General features: G+C 38.0%; 1 protein-coding gene across 4 annotated transcripts in view; it reads right to left on the reverse strand.

Annotated features, from left to right (window-relative positions):
• Positions 1-1,699: 1,699 nt before the first annotated feature.
• Positions 1,700-18,530, reverse strand: part of LUC7L2 (LUC7 like 2, pre-mRNA splicing factor) — a 35,411-nt gene continuing 18,580 nt past the window's right edge. For 3 of the 4 annotated variants that reach the window (XM_074826828.1, XM_074826830.1, XM_074826831.1), the window contains 8 exons: positions 15,786-15,884; positions 14,812-14,922; positions 14,004-14,147; positions 12,768-12,944; positions 10,427-10,518; positions 9,539-9,568; positions 8,451-8,645; positions 1,700-2,640 (listed from right to left, as the gene is read on the reverse strand). In XM_074826828.1, the coding sequence (XP_074682929.1) occupies positions 2,448-2,640; positions 8,451-8,645; positions 9,539-9,568; positions 10,427-10,518; positions 12,768-12,944; positions 14,004-14,147; positions 14,812-14,922; positions 15,786-15,884 (1,041 nt within the window). In that variant the 3' untranslated portion in view covers positions 1,700-2,447. The other variant, XM_074826829.1, reaches the window with a different exon arrangement.

The raw sequence follows: 18,530 nt of genomic DNA on the forward strand, positions 1-18,530 counted from the left end.
CCATCATTATTACAGCATTTCTTTAGGAGCTTAAAACAACGTGAATTCAAAGTGGAGAGTACGTGCCATGTTGGATACAAGTCCTTTCCAAGATGTCAAGGTCCTGTTCTAGCTTTCACTGCCAGTCAAAATATTGCTGAATTATGTACTGTGTTAGAATTATCACCCATGTGTTCTGACCATACTGAAGAGGCTACAGAAAAGACAGAGGAAAAACGCAGAAATTTATAGTGCACTATAAATGCAGAATTTGTAGTGGTATTACACACCCATGATTATTACACACCCATGATTAGCAGGCCTACAGAGGAACTTGGCCTAGGGAGACACAGAGGAGTCTGCAGAACCTGCTGAAAATGCCAATAAACCATTACAAACAGTACTCTTAAGCTTAAGTAACTCAGTGGTGCCATCTCAAGGAACAGAATTAACCAATCTAAATTCTTCTGTGTGGGAGTAGGGTGTATCTGAGTAATTTTTATGCGCCAAAGCACTTTCAATCCAATAGAACTGACAGCAGTCCCTTTACGTTTTGTTGGTGACATGGACAGCAGCATTGAGTGCACCCTCAGCAAGTTGGCTGACACCACCAAGCTGTGTGGTGCAGTTGACACGTTGGAGGGAAGGGATGTGCCATCCAGAGGGACCTGGACAGGCTGGAGAGGTGGGCCTGTGCAAATCTCATGAAGTTCAACAAGTGCAAGGTCCTGCACATGGGTCGGGGCAATCCACAGTATCAATACCAGCTGGGGGATGAGTGGATTGAGAGCAGCCCTGAGGAGAATTACTTAGGCGTAGTAATGGATGGAAAATCAGCTATGAGCCAGCACTGTGCGCTCGCAGCCCAGAAAGCCCATTGCATCCTGGGCTGCATCAAGAGAAGTGTGGCCAGCAGGTCGAAGGAGGGGATTCTCCCCCTCTACTCTGCTCTCGTGAGACCCCACCTGCAGTGCTGTGTCCAACTCTGGGGTCCCCAACATAAGAAGGGCATGGACCTGCTCAAGCCACAAAGATGATCAGGGGGCTGGAGCCACCTCCCTTACGAGGACAGGCTTCAGGGACACCTTGTAGTGGCCTTCCAGTACCTAAAGGGGACCTACAGGAAACATGGGGAGGGACTCTATGATGGAATATAGTGATAGGACAAGGAGTAACGGTTTTAAACTGAAAGAGGGTAGATTTAGGTTAGATATAAGGAAGACATTCTTTACTATGAGGGTGGTGAGGCACTGGAACAGGTTACCCAGAGAGGCTGTGGATGCCCCCTCCCTGGAAATGTTCAAGGCCAGGTTGGACGGGGCTTTGAGTAAGCTGGTCTAGTGGAAGGTGTCCCTGCCCATGGCAGGGGGGTTGCATCTAGATGATCCTTCTAACTTGAACTATTCTATAATTCTATGTAAAGGCAGAGAAGTTAGTGGCTGGGCCACGATCATTATGATTCCACACATTTTTGCCTTTAAAGATCTTAGGATGGTCAGGATTGTAACCAGAAGGACTGCTGCTCCTAGAGCTCATAACTAAATGTTAGTTTTTAAATGACTGAACTGCTAACTAACCACCTTGAGACGCCAGTATATCCTTGTTAAGTTATTGGACAATGTGGTTTTCTTTTTTATTTTTTTTATTTTTTGTTCTTAATTTTTGTTTGTTGTTGCTGGTTTTGTTTGTTTATCATACAATTAAGGATGTACCCCACAAGAAAAAGCAGAAAGAGTCTTTATGGAAAAAAACAAATATATTGAACACATACCAATCAAATGGTACAGATATGGGACTGGCTTTGATTTCAAAATTTAAGTAGAAATAAAAAAGATGTAATGCAACAGCTGTTCAGTTTCCAAGTCTAAATAGGCACTGTAAAAAGACATTTCAGCTTTCTCCAGCACACATTCCTGTCTAAATGCTCCCACTGTAATCAACTCCTAGGTTCCCAAACAACAACAAAAAAATAATCACTGGGAACATAACCTTAGAGTAAAAGTTAATATCCATCCACCCACCCTCTTACAAAAAAAGCAAACAAAAAAAATCCCCCAAAATACAACCTTTCAACGCTGCTGTTTTGACTGGAGCAGAATTGGAGAATTTATAAAGGTTCAAAAGCACCCAAGGCAAGTAGTACAATATAATTTGTTCACTAACTTGTATTGGAAAGGAGATTAAAAACATTGAGATCTGCATCTTGGTACATAAAACTGTTGTCCTGAATAAAGAGAAATCTTTCAGAAAAGTTTTACAACTTGGTGGAAGTCCAGGACCCAGCTTTAGGCATCATTAATTCAGGGGGTTTAATTCTGACTTGGTTATAACCACTTTTATATACTGTACATCTACCCTAGTTGGATCAGTGTCTGGAACTGCTCACTGGTGTCCCTTTGAACAACTGTAAACTAAACCATAGTATGCAACTCCATAGGAAGCTAGAGATCAGGTGAATATACAGCCAGTTATATCTCCCCTGCTTCACGCTCTTCTGAGCTCCTCGGGTCTTCCGATCGGCCATTAGCACTTTCGTAAGAGCGTTTCTTGTCTTTGAAATCTCGTGGGGACCTCTCTCTTGAGCTTCTATCTTTATCACGTGATGTTCTATCACGATCTCTTGAACGTTCTTTGTCTCTGGAAGATCTTTCTTTTGAGGATCTGAAAAGTGCAGTAAATTTGAGAATTCAAGTTAGTCATAAATCTGTAGTTATCAAACAGCATTTTGATTTTATGTTTTTCTTCTTTTACCAACCCAACTTTAGATTTATATAAATAGAAGTGTATGAGAAGACATCAGAAACCATTCTACTCTTCTCCCTTTCCTACTTCCAATTTCAAAAGACAAATATTGTTAGAAACAGAATTTAATCTACATTTATTACAAACCCCAGATTAAGGCCAATGTGCTTCACTAAATCTCTTATTTTCAACCTCTGCCCTCAAGCTTGCATTAACAGAAGTTTAACTGAAATTTCTAGTCTGTAGTCTCTAGCTTGAGAAGAATGTCTAGCTTATCTCATATAAATCACAAATGTAAAAAACGTTTAAAAATGGGAATTTGATTAAAAGCAGGGGGACATTAACTTACATAATTCTGGAATGAGACTATTACATGACAAATATAAAACAAATCTGGAATCTGTGCTACAATTAGGTTTTTTTAGAAGAATTATCCCTTCTGTGATTTTTGCAGTGTAGAGGTGGTGGTGTTTTTAGTTATTTTACTCCGATGACAGGCATTTCCAAAACCTTTACAATGGAGCCAGAAAAGAGCTGTCCTGTTAAACAATCCATGTAGTTTTAAATTAGATGAGCTACCTGTACTGGAAAAAAACTGCATTAGACATACTCCTCCATATTCCCTCACAGAGTACACATGAGCTTGTTGGTGAGAAACATCACATTTTAAGATGTACTGAGATTGTAAAATATTTTAATACATACTTTCACCAAAAAAATCTAACAGCATGCTATAAAGCTAGCCAGTAATTTCTTAGTCAAAAGATCTGGTGTACTGGACAGTGAGACTGTACTGTCTCCATTTACACAGTTACCTTCATTGCTTCAAAACTAAAGTCTGCAAAACGCTCCTGCACTGATTTCCTTTTATAAGCTTACCTTGAAGTGACCTTTCATTTTAGTTCCTCAGCTGGAAATACTACTTTCCCTACAATGTAGTGTTTTGCAAGACTTAGTATTTTCAAACACTGAGATTCAAACAGTGAGATTTCACAAACTACATGTCAAATAAGAAGAGGAGCTACATGCCAAATAAGAAGTTAATACTGGCGTTAATACAGACAGCTGTTTCACAAGTATTTCGTGATGCAAGTCCCCTGCAGAAGTAACACTGCTTACAAACTGGTTGACTCAGGCTAAATCTAGAAACTAATCCTAGAACAGGCAGACAGATAGGATGTGATGCCATCCACAGCTCTGGCTTCTAATTCAACACATTTTTGGAGGAGCCATCCCATCTCTCTACAAGTGAGTCTCTAATCAGCTGACAAGAAGGAAGACTGGCCTTAATGAATCACAGCATAGTGATGTGAAAGTTTATGCAGTTGCTTTAGGAAGCAGTATTACTACCAGGAGATTCAGAATTAAAAATACCCTTCCTGCCTTTCTCAAGGGCAGAATCAGAACATCTACTAGACTTATATTACCTAGAATGCTTGGAAAGCATTACTTCCTAACTGATTGAGTGGATCTTCAGCAGAAACTGACCCCTTCACCACATAATCGGGCAGCATCCACACTGTCACATTCACCAACTATGAATCATGTTATATGTGATACTGGTTCCAAGACAGTATCAGTGGACGCCTGCATTGGGTCTGAGAAAAAAAACAAAACATAAATAGCCTTGGACAGAAATTATAGGGCAGCCTTGGCAGTCTGGGAAAATCCCAGAGGAGCCAGCGAGATCTAGGAAAGCAAGGAAAGATGTAGCTACAGTTTCAAACCTTCCAAGGAGTAGAAGCTTTGACTAAATGGGCCTGTGCTCCCTGTACAGCTTTCTCCTCAAAAGGAAATAAATTTAAAAAAAAAGTAGTGAAGTCTGTACTTCTCTACCACAGCAGAGAATTAGCATAGGGCTAGAATATTCTGTTGTCAAGCAGGATCTGAAGGATATTTAAAAAACAAAAAAAAGATCCCACTCTTAGCATTTAGATTTATCTCACCCAGGCTTTAAACATCTGCCGTGTAGACACTGAAGCTGATCAGCCAGATTTCCTTAACAGTCAGCAGAAGAAATAGACACTTTAAGGCATGATTTGTCTCATCTTAAAATAGACACAAAATTATGTCAGAGGAGTCTGCAATGAGACTCACGAGATTTACAGCTGACCTAGTCATCTAAAGCCAGGTGAAGTGAGGCCCCATCCTACAACTTCAGGTACTCTATTTGTCCATACAGTGTCTGTACGGGAGTACATTAGCCCTTGTCACATGAATTCTTGTAAGTGGGCTCAGGAATACTGACACAACCATCTCTTAATTTACCCACATTTAGGTCTGCTATCATGATTGATCTCATCATTGAGTATGCATCTCAACATCTAACTGCGAATATTGACTTTCTCATTGCAAACTGAGAAGCACAAATTACATATTGTTTTGAATGAGATGAAAGACGATTCATTTTAGTTATCTAGAACAATATTAGTTATTTGGAACAACAGCTAACAGCAAGGAAAAGTAGGACTTTATTTAGACCTACTCTTGATAAGCCTGGGTAGACCTAGGGTTCCTATTACCTTAGGCACACCGCTATTATTACCAGACAGGTTCCTATTATCTTAGACACACTGCTACCATTGACAGATACTTTGTATACATTCAGTTGTGCCCACAGAGCGTGGAGGTCTTCTGCTCCTTATATTGATAAGTTTGAAGTGAGATCCCAGTCATTAAGAGATTTAAACCTATCCACCTGTTCATAGGGTGAATGATGACAGAGTAAAGAAAATGTGTTTGTCAAGATAAATTTATGTATTTGCAGGACTTCCTCAGATACAGCACACAATAAACATCCCTTTCAGTATGAAATATCTAAGAGGTGGCAGCTTTGCATTTTATGTGACAGGCTCTTTGGAAAATGCTTTCTGAAGAAGGGTGGACAGGAAAAACAGATGGAACTGCATGGTTTGCTGCAAATGATAATACTCAGCACATGTTTGCCTGTGATAATGCTGTTAGACAGAACAAAATGGGAAAATGACTTCCAGAAGCGCATCAAGAGTTTCTCCACTACGGAGTCTAATTGTCTAGTATGCTTACATGTTGAAGCTATAATGGATGTAATCAAAACTGAAAAAACCCAGACACATAAATAGCTTTTACAGCAGGATTCAGCAGCCTACAATAAATGTATTTTATGGGACTTTAACAAAGTCCAAAAATCACACTGAAGGCTTTAGGTAAACATAAAATGATGCAACTCTTCCCACACAGCAACCACAACTCCACACTTCTCTTAAGGCCCTAGAATTAGTGTCACCATGGGCTGCCACTGCTGCAGCTTTCAGCTGTCTTACTGTTGCTTCTGCTGTCACACTCTGCTTTCTGCAAGAGTTTGGCAAAAGCACTATGTTCCCCAGATCTGAATTTATTTAGTTATTCAAAACCAAAAGGCTATGACTCCTTCCCGAAGAAGTTAACCTGTTGGAGTGTATCTTTTATTTTCCAGAGTATTCTTAGCCAGAATTCCTTGGACAACCGAATGTTTTGAGCTTAAGGAAGACAGGATTGAATGAAAGTACTTCATATCAGTATTTTAAGAAATCCCCCCCCCCCAATAATTAAAAAATAGGATTTGGCAATGAGTACTTCCCTGGACTAGAAGAAGAGTTCTTTGGAGTCAAGGAAGTATAGTATATATGAGCCTGCAAGTTCAGGTTTATTTTGGATTCTGGCATCAACTGTGGTACGGTATTCAACAAAGACTTCTCGCACATTCATGTGAAAAGCAGCTGTAATGCTAGAAGGGCATTTTTAAAATGGAGGTATCCAGCCTCGCTGCAAGTTCAATAGCTATCTGGGTCCCAGTGCAGCAAGATCATAGCTCTAAGGATTCTTCAGTCTCTTAAAGTATATATATTGTGTTTTCAAGAGTAAAAATTTTGATTGACCTCAGAAATAAGAGGTATGAGCTGCTCATGATGGCACAGCAATTTTTTCCCCTCAAGTTAACAGTAATGCAAACCCCTATTTGTACCAAGGATTCTTCCAACATAGGTGTGTCTTATTCCTTCAGGGCAGGAACCGACATCAGAAGTATTTCCAGTACTGAATATTGTAAGGTTGAAATCTTGTGCCCTGAAATACATTCTGTTTTTTAATTCATTCACACTGAACAAGGCTTCAAGGGTTTATCCTTTGATATCATCTTGCAAAAGGACACTGGCTTCATCTTCAAATCACCTTGTGCTTTTCCAATTCACCTTTGGCAGCCGAGACTGACAGGTTTACTGTTATATGGATAGCACCAGTGGTCCACACCATTTCCTTGCTCTTACATATTTCCCTGCCAACATACAGAAGACAATGTATCATTTGCGTTGTGTATACCATATTGGAGAGTTTGAACAACTACGATAAGAATCCTGGAACAATCAATCAGTATAGTTTTCTCTGAAGGACTGAAGTTGAGTCTTGCAAGGCTGGACTTCAAAGTTGAAGAATTAAAGACAATTTGAGCATATGCTCTAAAAACATTAGTTCATCCAAGTAAACAGATGTGTTGATTCAAAGGAAAATGTCTATTTTAAGACTGAAAAACTACAGATTTGAAGATCTGCTTCTCTGCCATTGTGAATGCCTTGAAGAGGCAGGGTCTTTAGGGTAACTGTGATGACAGGCTACAGTCAAGATGGAAATGTCATGCTGAGTTCAAAATGCTGACTTTAGGACACTAAAGAACACCCCAAATGATTTTAAATACCAGACACTACTGATTATATCAAGTAGAGCGCTGGACATTTAAGTTTTATCCATCTGTAACAAAAAGGAGGAAACAGAAGACTTGGACCAACCCTGTCTTCCATGCTCTCTTACAGAGCACAATGGGACTACAGTCACCTACCTACTTCAGGAAGAAAAAAGATTATTTTCAGGGCAAAGAGCCCATGAGATACTTGAACACATTCAACTCATATTTCTCCGTCCTTGGTGATTTAACTCCTACAATCATTTGGATTACAAACTCTGCATGTGCGGCCACTTCAAAACCAGATCTTTTCTTGCAAGCCAACAGTCTGTCAGTTTTAAGACTGAGCACCTCATCCACTGCACCGCACTCACATCTATGCCACAGTGGCTGACCTATACAAGAAAGGAATCCTGGTTATGAGCAGACCTCCCTACCAGACTCTCGTCATGCAATTCTAACTCTCTTCACTTCGCTTACCTCACATCTAAAATAAGCCAGCAAATCCTCAGGAGCAAACAGCAACCGAGTCATTCAAAAGCAACAGCCCCGACTGCTCTTTGCAGTAATCCTTCAATGAAAGGTTGAGCCACTTTCTGTGCAAAGCAACATCTTCAGATGCAACGCAACAAGTTTATTTTCAGGCGTATCTAAACTTGTTTTTATCTGGTGCAGTACACCACAGATGGGCTCCAGTGCTGGGAACAAGACCCCAAGGGAAAAACCAAACATATGACAGTACGATGATTGCTGATATCGCTGGGTTCAAGCTGAGATCAAGTGTTTCACTTTATCAACTTGATACAAATCCCTTCTATCACTCATCCAAAAAAGAAATAATACCTAACCCTATTATTTTTATTTAAAAAAATAATCACTACAGTATGTCAAACCATAAATACGCAAAAGGTGTAACTGAAATCAGACAGTCTCAGTATGTGTTTAAATTACCAACTGGTAAATGTAAACTTTATTTAGCATGAAAATACTCATTATGCATCTAGGAAAAGCCATTTATTTCTAGGCCAACATCTACCTCTTTTTGGAGCTGCGTTCTCGGCTTCTCTCCCTGGAACTATGCCTGCTTCTATGATGGCTGCGACTCCTGCTGCGGCTGTTAGAGCGAGACCTGTGACGATGGCGTTTCTCACGGGATTTGGAGCGAGTTCTTCTCTTTCGTTCCCGGGAGGCCGAGCGAGACCGATGTCTGCGGCGATCTCGGGACCTAGATCTGGGAACCGAAAGAACTTAACCAGACACTGCATTCATCTAGCTACTCTGTCAGTGTACTGTGAATATTATGCTCTTTATGCATAAGCAAATCTGTATAGAGAATGGTCTGCAGTGTTCAGAGCTACTGCATTGTCCTATCACAGGCAAACAGAGAGGAAAGCAACATTAGAAACCCTACAAACTCCTCTGTGACTAATGCAGACAATTTTACAGTTAATGCATGACTGTACGTACAGTTACAGCCTAGCCAATCAGGCTTCTGAAAGAAATTAAAAATATGGAAAAAGTGTACTTTTAAAAATTTTAAGATCTTGTCTTTATCAGGCAAAGTTGTGGAACTTCATGACACAGTGATAGGGATCATCTGCCAGAACCTATGTATTATGATGTTCTGAGAAAACAGAACTATATCTTTCTCCATAGCTACTACAAGAAAACTAGTCTGGAAGGTTCTAAACACCATACAAATTAATGATTTTTTTTTTTAATCACTTTGCAGTAATACCTCACTGCTGACCTTCAACTGTGTAGATTAGGAAGAAAACTTGTACTATTGATGAGTTAACCTGGTGCTCAGGATTTTAAGAACATGGGTTTTCACCAGAAGGTATTAGCCACAAGGTTCTGTTTTGAAAAAAGAAATTCTCTGTGTTCTAATGTTGTTTGGGACAAAAAGTTGCATTGTAGTAGCCACAAAACAGATGTATATGTATAAACTCAGTAGCATGGTGATATATACTGCATAAACACACAGAGAGATGACTATGTAACAGAATGCTTAGTCTGTAAAGATGGACGTCTTAAACTAATAGTGCTACACAAACTTAAAATGTTCCAGCTTGTGAAAGACTGGCTTCACTGATGGTATTCCTTGTCTGCAGATTTATATACCTTTTGGTATGCTTGCTGTGGGATCTGGACCTGAAATAAATAGAAAACAGTAAGTCAATTTTTCTTACAGAATCTTACTATCAAATAAAGTACAATTTAGCAACAATAAACCTATTGTTGTATTTCTTATTTTACTAGCAATTATTTTAAGGCCTTTTATTTGATGCTAACATCTTTGTAACATTTACCAGGAAACACACCCCTCTGACAACTGTTTTGTGTTTGCCATTTTTATTTATTTTTGAGCCCACAACCCTACAAACCCAAAAGAATACCTAATCTGCTTTTTTATTCCCACCCCTCTCACAGAAAAAGCTCACAGTTCAAGTCAGTGCTCCCTTATTTCTCGTCAGGCACGTATTATCAGACTGCAACAGATTTCAAGTTTACACTGTTAACCTCTGAAGCTGACATGTTAAGAGAACTGCAGTTCAGATTCCATTCCACTCTAGCTGCCCCATGAGGCCTGGAAGCAACTATTTCATAGAAGAACAGGCCACTTTCCTCAGTCAGACATTCAACTGCTTCCAATAAGGAAAATTTCTAACATCTATGAAGAAAATATCTGTAGATGTTAGAAACTCACATGTGCGTAAGCTCACATCTGTCAGATCTCAAAACAAGGTACACACCTGAAAATTCTCATTTAAAGGCCATTTGTTCAAATACGTAGACACACTTCTATCTGTAGTTTTTGAAAAGACTTTCTATGAAAACAATTCAGGTTTTAAGAGTTAGACATGAAATTCACTCTCAACCCTTTTAAGTTTCCAAGGAATGCAGACTATTGTGATTCTGCAGCTTTAGAAATGTTTATGATCTACACCATAGTCTTCCCACTAAACATAAATAGCTAATTACATATATGCAATTAAAATAGATCCCTACCTCCTTAGTTTCTCCCTTTCTTCTCTTTCCCTCTCCTCTCTACGTTTCAGACGTTCCTGGTTTCGTTTCTCCTGTTTATCAGCCACAATCCTCTGAAAGCAAAGAAATATATTCATTAAGTCACATTTCAAATTTCTCAGATGAAGGTGCTACAAAAATAATCTAGGCAGTTAATATTCAGTTCTTTCCCTCATGTATATTCCCTTTCCCTTGTGTATATTATTCCCTCTCTCTTCCTCAGTGTATATTTTTTTTTTCTCCAAGAAACAGAAGTTATTGCAGAAGAGCTGCAGCAAATAGATGGGTGTTACATGAAGACCTGAAATATGTTGAGTTATATTAAGTTTTCCATGAAGGGGAATTCAGAACAACAAGTCACACCTTTAACGTGAGAGTTTCCATGTCAGTCCTATCATATTTTGGCCACTGGGGAAAGGTAGAAAGGAATCAGAACTGGGAGGGTTAATTGTTTTATTAACTCCTTCAGCTACGCTGTGACATACAGAAATCCTTAGTCTTAAAGGACTTGGTGGGGCTGAAACCTAGTTTTGAGACTACCTCTTTCTGTGTTGTGAACATAAGATGTATAATTAGAGAGGATGCTTCAGCTGATAGCCCCCAGGTTGAACTCACTACTACTGGGGACAAGGCACGCTCAGTAGAGGGCCCTCAGATGTGGAACTCACAACTGGAGATCTGGCCAAACCCAAGTCTCGCCACCTTCTGGACATGATGCAAGAAATTCAATTCTTTGTAAAGACCTTCTTCTGAGATGTGGAATTGCCCCAGCAGCATCTTGATTAAATCTCTGAGAAGAGCTCTGAGGAAGGAGGGGATAGTTATTGTTTTCTTTTTTTGTTAGCGAAGTACTTCAAAAGATTATTTTATTGATGCTTTGGGAATGCGAAATAATTATCCATGCATTTTTTTCCAAATGGTGTAAATGATCAGTTATTTCAACCCTTTACATCAAATTATATCTACACTTCCTTGTACAATATCAGTAGTTTAACTACAAGCAAGGTTTCTTGTTCAAGTGACTCTCTGCATGATTTCATGGAGGGATGAGAGGAAGCACACATGATCTATTCAAGGCATCTAAGTTACAGCAGCTATATTTAGGAGCCTAAATTGCCAATATAGTCAATGGAAGGAGTTGGGCTTTCCAAAGGGTAAGTCACAGTATCCATGCAAGACAGCTGGAATATTATGAAATATAAACGAAGTCAATTTACTCAAACTCAGAAGCAGCATTTTTTTGCTTTTAGGTCAAACCATTTAGCTATTGTCTTTAGTGATTTCTACAGTTAAATGTTTAATTGAGCCTTGAACTCCATAATCTGTATATTGGGATCATAAATGTCATCAGTGTCCCAATCCATTCTCTTGAGTATCAGAAGTCTAGAATAAAATTATAGTAAGTCTTTCTTTCAGCACACAATTTCAATGTAGTGTTGTTGAGTATAATATTCCAACTGGATTTCAAATCTTCAAGCTACAGAGAACATGCAACCTCTCTGTAACAATTATTTTAATAGCTAGCCTGACTTCAAGACATACATATTTTTGTATTCTGACTTTGGATAGCTACAGCTTTGAGCTTTTGGAACTTATTTATTTCATCTATTTTCAGTTAAGCTGAAAAGCCTTCAAAAATTACTTAAAAAAAAATTTCTTCTGTAGTTGCTGGTACCTATAGGATGAAAGTCACCTCCTAATCTTTATACAGATAAAATAAACAAATTGAGTTTCAGTCTTTCACCATGCAGCATGCTGTTTGATCCCCAAGAATTTCTGTAGATCTTTTTTGAAAACCTTGCCATGTGTTACTGTCCTCCTTACATGCTGGTACCAAAAATGAGGATTTCAACACCAGCCCTATTAACATTTTATCCTAATTAAATAATCAGAATATCACTTAGGTCCACTATATGTTCTTGTATTTCCAAGAGTCTCATTATTACTTGTAACCAATCAGTTGGCTAAAAGTAAAGTTCATTTAGCTATCTCCTACAACTGCTAAATACATTTCAACATCATTTTTGTTCAAAATACAGTTCTCCATTTTACAAGTGGAATAGCACTCTGTTCCCAAGATGCATTACTTTGAACATGTGTTTTAATATATTTCAGTGCAAAAAAGGTCATCTTATAAAAATTATGCAGATAATTCATATTAAATTAGAATGTTTAGTGTTTTGTAGACTAATGAAATCCCAAATTTTAAAGTAATATGAAAAAAATGCACATGCCCAGAAGTACTCCATTAAGGTTGCCTGGCAAATAATTAAGTAGGAGCACACACCTATACACAACACACAAAAATGTAAGAATGATTTACCCTGAGTTCCTCGAGCTTCTCTCTTATTTCGATAAATCCTAAGTGTAGTTTTCCTCCAAAGTGGTCAGCAAGTCGTCGGTCATTGTCATGGAGACCAAGATAAGCTGAGCACACTTCACAAACCCGTAGCTTCTGCTGTTGAAAGCTGGAGGCAGGCATAGAATTCCTGTATACTTCCTAGAACAAAAACCCAATTTGCTATTACTTCTCAGTGCACAGAAGTACAAAAATAACACTTTACCAAAGATATACTACAAATTGATAACCAAATTCAATGTACACAAGCACACCCTTTAGTTAATTCACACTATTCATAAATAAACTGTCTCATTAAGATACAAGGCAGATTCCTTATTTTGAAGATTGGACATATTTAAAAGCAGGACATCAGCAACGGGTTTTGCAAATTTAACAAAGTGGGGTGATTATTACCTTTACTTAAGATCATAATACTTAGAAGGATGAACAACTTCTTCATATGCAACAATGAATACATGTTAACACTACAATTACTGTGTTATTACACCAGTTTCAATTCTGAACCCAGGTTAAAACAGCAGTAGTTTCCTGAGAAATCTACCTGCATTTTAGACACTAATTAAACAAGTTATCTGAGCAAAATTTATCTACAGACACTCAGATGACAGACAAGAAAGACTGCCAGCAACACCTCTGGTACCATTAAAACAACTGCAGATGTTCGTTTCTATAAATTTAAGTATCTTGGTGAAATGATATGGAAAAGCTCTTGGTGAGTTCTGTCACCTGAACATTTCAAGGACCGTTTTGACTTGCCTGATACACAAGCCATTGACTAATTATCTTTTAATTAAGACAATGGTTCACTTCACTGAAGCTTTCCAGTACGAACCACATCAGCACATCATGAGACACAACAGGGTTGCCATAATCAAGAGCCGTGAAACTGAATGAGATAAGTCCCTCCAACAAACACAGACACAACTGTAGTGTCCTCAGATACAACTGGCCAACGCAGCTGAACTAAGATAAATGCATCATCTGTGGAAGCAAGTATAATTTTAATAGTATAGGAGTGTATTTAAAGGTAGAAACTTTAATTGTACAGGATGTCACAAAGCAAATTCCTTAGTTTTATATGAGGCAATTAGTTAAGGAAGTGACAGCAGATAAGACATTCTGCATTACACAGATGCCAACCAATTTAATACTGGACCCTGCCCTCTCCATCCCCCAACTCTTACACAGTCAACTTACTTCTGCTTCTCTCTTCTTTACCCGAGCTTTCTCCACTTCATCCATTACTTTTTGAGATTCTTCCACATTCCCATCAGCTCCAAGCTGTTCTACTTTGGCCAGCAGTTTCCCAATTTCTTCATTCAATTCATGAACTCTTTCAGCCTTGAAAAGACAAGAAAAGGCTTAATATAGGAAATGCTTTTAATCATGGAAAACAATCTGAACTACTACTGAGTTGTAAGTTATTATACGCAAAATTGGTAGGACAGAATTAAAAGAAACCGGTAGAGATAATCTCTCCAGGTAAAAGTGAAACAGAAGTTGTGTCAGGAAAAAACAGAGAAAGGCTGAGTTATCAAGTCTATGTACCGACTCCAGAGCCGCATTTTGTTCAGAAACTTCAAGTAATTCACACTGTTGCCTATACCACAGTCTTGCAAAGTAATACCTGCACAACCATTCCTCCTAGCATGAGCATTTATGTGCAGAAAAAAGTTTTTTTTCTGTTAGAAGATCTAGAGAAAAGCACATTGAATTTTGTTTGCAGATGAAGTTTTGGTCAAAAAGTGTAAGAATTACTAACGTTTTTATGACGTGGTATCACAGAAAGTCAAGCTTCCTGAGCTCAAAAACATCAGAGAGGTCTCTTCCATGTGTCCACCTCTCCATGCTTTAAAGGCAGTTTTGGGAAGGATACAGAAAACATCTTATTTTTCCCCCTCCTCAGTATTAATTCTCAGATTGGATAGCTTGTCAAAGCCTTAAGTTGGCTCCTTAGAAAAAAAGGCCTTCAAAGATACTTCAGTAACTAGTTTTACATGCTTACTTTAGCTGCAACTTCAGCACTGATCTCTTCTTGGGTTTCTGCTAGTCTTTTCTTCGCCACTTCTGTTCTCCTGTCACAGTCTGCAATAAATGACTGCAGGTGGTCCATTGCCTGAAACATCAATAAAGGACACTGATCAATGCTGTCAAGAACATGAATATTTAATAAATCTTAAGTGTTAAGGCTAATGAAGACTTAACTTTTATAAGTTTTTACTAGTGAAACCTTTGTAAAACAATAGTCTAGCAGTTTATGGTGACTAGTCACATATATTAATACACAACATTTTAAAAATCATAGCCTACACATTGTTATAAGTATTTGCAGAAATTTGGAAGTGCATCTGTCTTCAGTCTTCTCTAAGAAGAGAGCATTTCTAACATGCATTAAAATTCTTCAAAGGATATTCAGGTTCAGCTCACCCAGCCAATACATGTAATACTGTAATTTTTTTCACTAGGGGTTTAAGCTATTAAGCATATTAACACCAGCCCTCCAAACAACAAAAAACCCCCAACCCTTTTTGTCCTAGTGAAGACTAACTTCCTAGTTGGGAGTTCAAAACTGTATTACTCAAACTATAGTGTACTGAGACATAGCATGTGATTTGTAATCCCCAATACAAAATTACTTTCTTCAATAAGCACAGAATTTAAGGCTCTCTCCAAAGCATACACAGCCTTAACGTTTGCTTGCTATTTGATAACACTAAGCACCCAGTTTTATGATTTGTTCTGTAGAAGGCTGTTAACAGTTCTACCTAGAGATGACCACCAATACAAATTAAATACCCACATATAATCATAAAGAGGCATGTATCTTATGTAACTGTGGCAAGGGTTTCTCTGCCTCTTTCTAGAAAACTACTTTCGAAAAGTCTTCCTTCTGTGTCTACCAAAACTTAACTTTTGTTGCTTGGTTTATCCACCTAGGTACACAAAATATGCTTTCTAGCATTAAGACAAAATACATACATCAAGCTCAAAGAAGAAGTCTTGATCTTTGGATGCTATTTCATAGTCTGCCCTTAACGCCAGGTCATGTACCTTCAGGCATTCTCCAAGATCCATCCTCTGAAAAGAGACAGAAGGAAAGTGGTTTAACTTTTCAGAAGTGTTAACAAGGAATGAAGTTAGCGCGATTGTCTTTAACTGTCAAATAGTCTGAAGCATATCATCTGTCCTGTGGGAACAATAGGACAGTTTAATAAAGCTATAAGACAATACCAATCTTTAATAAACATCAGGAAATAATAAAAGCAGACAGAATGAACAGCTTATCACAATGGCTGTTTGCATTACAAAGGATCTTTAATGCCCTGCAAAAACGTTGTTTTACTGAAAGTTCAAAAAAGTGACTGAAGTAGGACATCCTGTGTTGAATTAAAACAGCTTAGGAAAACCAAGTTCCCCACAAATAATTGGCAATTAACTGGTGAAATGCTTGGTCTGAACTGTATGCACACTCTATATGCGTTCCAGTTACATTCATGACCTGAAATAGCTACAACCACAGCACACCACTGTAAGTGCTGCTTAAAAACTGTTCTTGAAGCATTTCAAGTAAGATAGCCAAAAATCAAATCCCAGCAAAACATTCTGCAGATGAGTGTAGATGAGCTGAGTGTCAGACTATGTTCAAGAATCAGGGAAGAAAATGTATAGGTATTTTACTTGTAATATAAAACCATTCTAGAAAGGGCAGGAAGGAAGCATGAACGTAAGAAAGCAAGTAGGTTGCATTGCTAATCTTGCATACAATGCCACTGAGAAGAGTGCCCAGAACCTTATTAGGCAACAAATATTGGTTTTAAATTTAAATTTGCATACCACACAAGAAATTCTAATTCAAATTCCCTGAAAATTTGTTTTATGATCAAGACAGAGCAACATAGACTTGACAAAAAAAGCAAAACCAAAAAACCCACACCACTCCACAACCCCCAAAGAACAACAAACCAACCCCCAAACAAAACAAAGCACAAAACAGCCCCCACAACAATTTATAATGGAAACAAAATTGAACAAAACCAAGGCACTGTCTCTGCAAAAGCACAAGCTGATACATAATATTTGAAAGTGATTATTATTTGCATCACTTTAAAACAGCACAGTTTCAGTTAAGTCTGCTCTTGGTACTGCTCACTTAATACTATGAGAAATGAATCCTTTCTTAACACTGAAAGCACATAATGAAAGTTGAACTCTGAGGGTAAAAGCTGATACTGTTGTAGTTTAGTAACAGTTTTAGAACCAAAACTAAAATAATTAATAACCTGTGTTGTGAGTTTTGTAAAGAAAATATGAGCTTTAATTCAGAAACTGCTGCAAGTCATTTGGATCTGAGCCTAACAAGGGCTTTTTTTTTTTTAAAAAAAAAAAAAACACCAAAAAACAACAAATACTTGCATTTAAGTAGCAATTCAAGTCTCACAAGTTTAGTAAAAAAACTTAAACAGCAATTGCTGTCAACTTCTCCAATCATCAGTTAGATGTTCCAACAAATCCATTAAAACAATTTTTACGGAAGTTGGTTTATTTCAAATGTTAAAGACCGAAAAAACATTGTTAAAATACAGAATTTTGAACTTGGAAGTTTTTGATAAACTGTCATTATTTAAATACCCTTCAGCCACTATAAATCTGTTTTCCGGAAAACATCTGATTGCAATAGAGAACTTATGATTGCAATGCTAAAGAAAAAGATTAGCTTTTCTCTTTGCAACTACACAAGACTTCAGCAATTTTGTTAACTGATGCAAATCCACAAAGACCTTGAAGCTGAGCAATGTATTACACATGTCTATTTCCAATTCATTAGATGCTGACACTATCTAAACTGAGGCATTCTTTCAGGAAAGTACTTCAGTACTAGGAAAGCACTATGAAAGAGCATATTAAAATTATCTGAAAATTGGACACTTAAAAAGCTTGTCTTTATGCTGATTCATCACTTGTACTGATAAGGTATTTATTTAAGGTTAAACTGTAAAACTCAAGGTCAATCCTGTTTTAAGTGAAGCACTCCAGTTCTAAATGTATAGATAAGGCTAGTGACACACTTTAATAGATCTGAATACAGTGACAAAAAGCCTGAAACATATCCACCATAGCATCAGAAAAACAGTTTTGATACGCAATCTACATACACTTTAACTAATTGCATGAAATAAAACTTCTGTCACACTCTAAAAAAACCAGAATTCACACAACACTACCATGAAATGCTGTTCACATGTGCTTTATACTTTTCCCTCTATTAGGGTTGGATTTGCCCTCCTCAATACAGTACATTTTCTCATGTCTTTTCTTCTTACTGGGAATTGTAAATCCATAACCTGAAAGGAGGGCAATTACACTGAGCTAGCAATGCTACTGAAAAATTTTCTGTCCTCCCTTTATCACTGCTCTGTGCCCACCCCATGCCAGCACATCTGCCTATGCAGTTGAACACAATCTGGGTACTGACTGTGTAAAATGTATCTTAGGAAACAAAAAAGAGAAGCAATTTTTCAGCAGTGTTCCTCTGTCCAGCTTGTCAGGCAGCCACACAAACAGATGTGCTGACAGTATGTAGGGGGCAACATAACAGTGGATGTAAGCAGCCAAGATCTCTTCCGGTATCAAGATGCCACTTCAGAAACTCTTTAATAACTTCAGTATTATTAGCAGCAATTTTGGGGTATGACAGGGAGTGTTATAGAGGATTTCTTTCTGTTA

Source organism: Strix aluco, chromosome 5, assembly GCF_031877795.1.
Source record: "Strix aluco isolate bStrAlu1 chromosome 5, bStrAlu1.hap1, whole genome shotgun sequence".
Classification (NCBI taxonomy): Eukaryota; Metazoa; Chordata; class Aves; order Strigiformes; family Strigidae; genus Strix; species Strix aluco.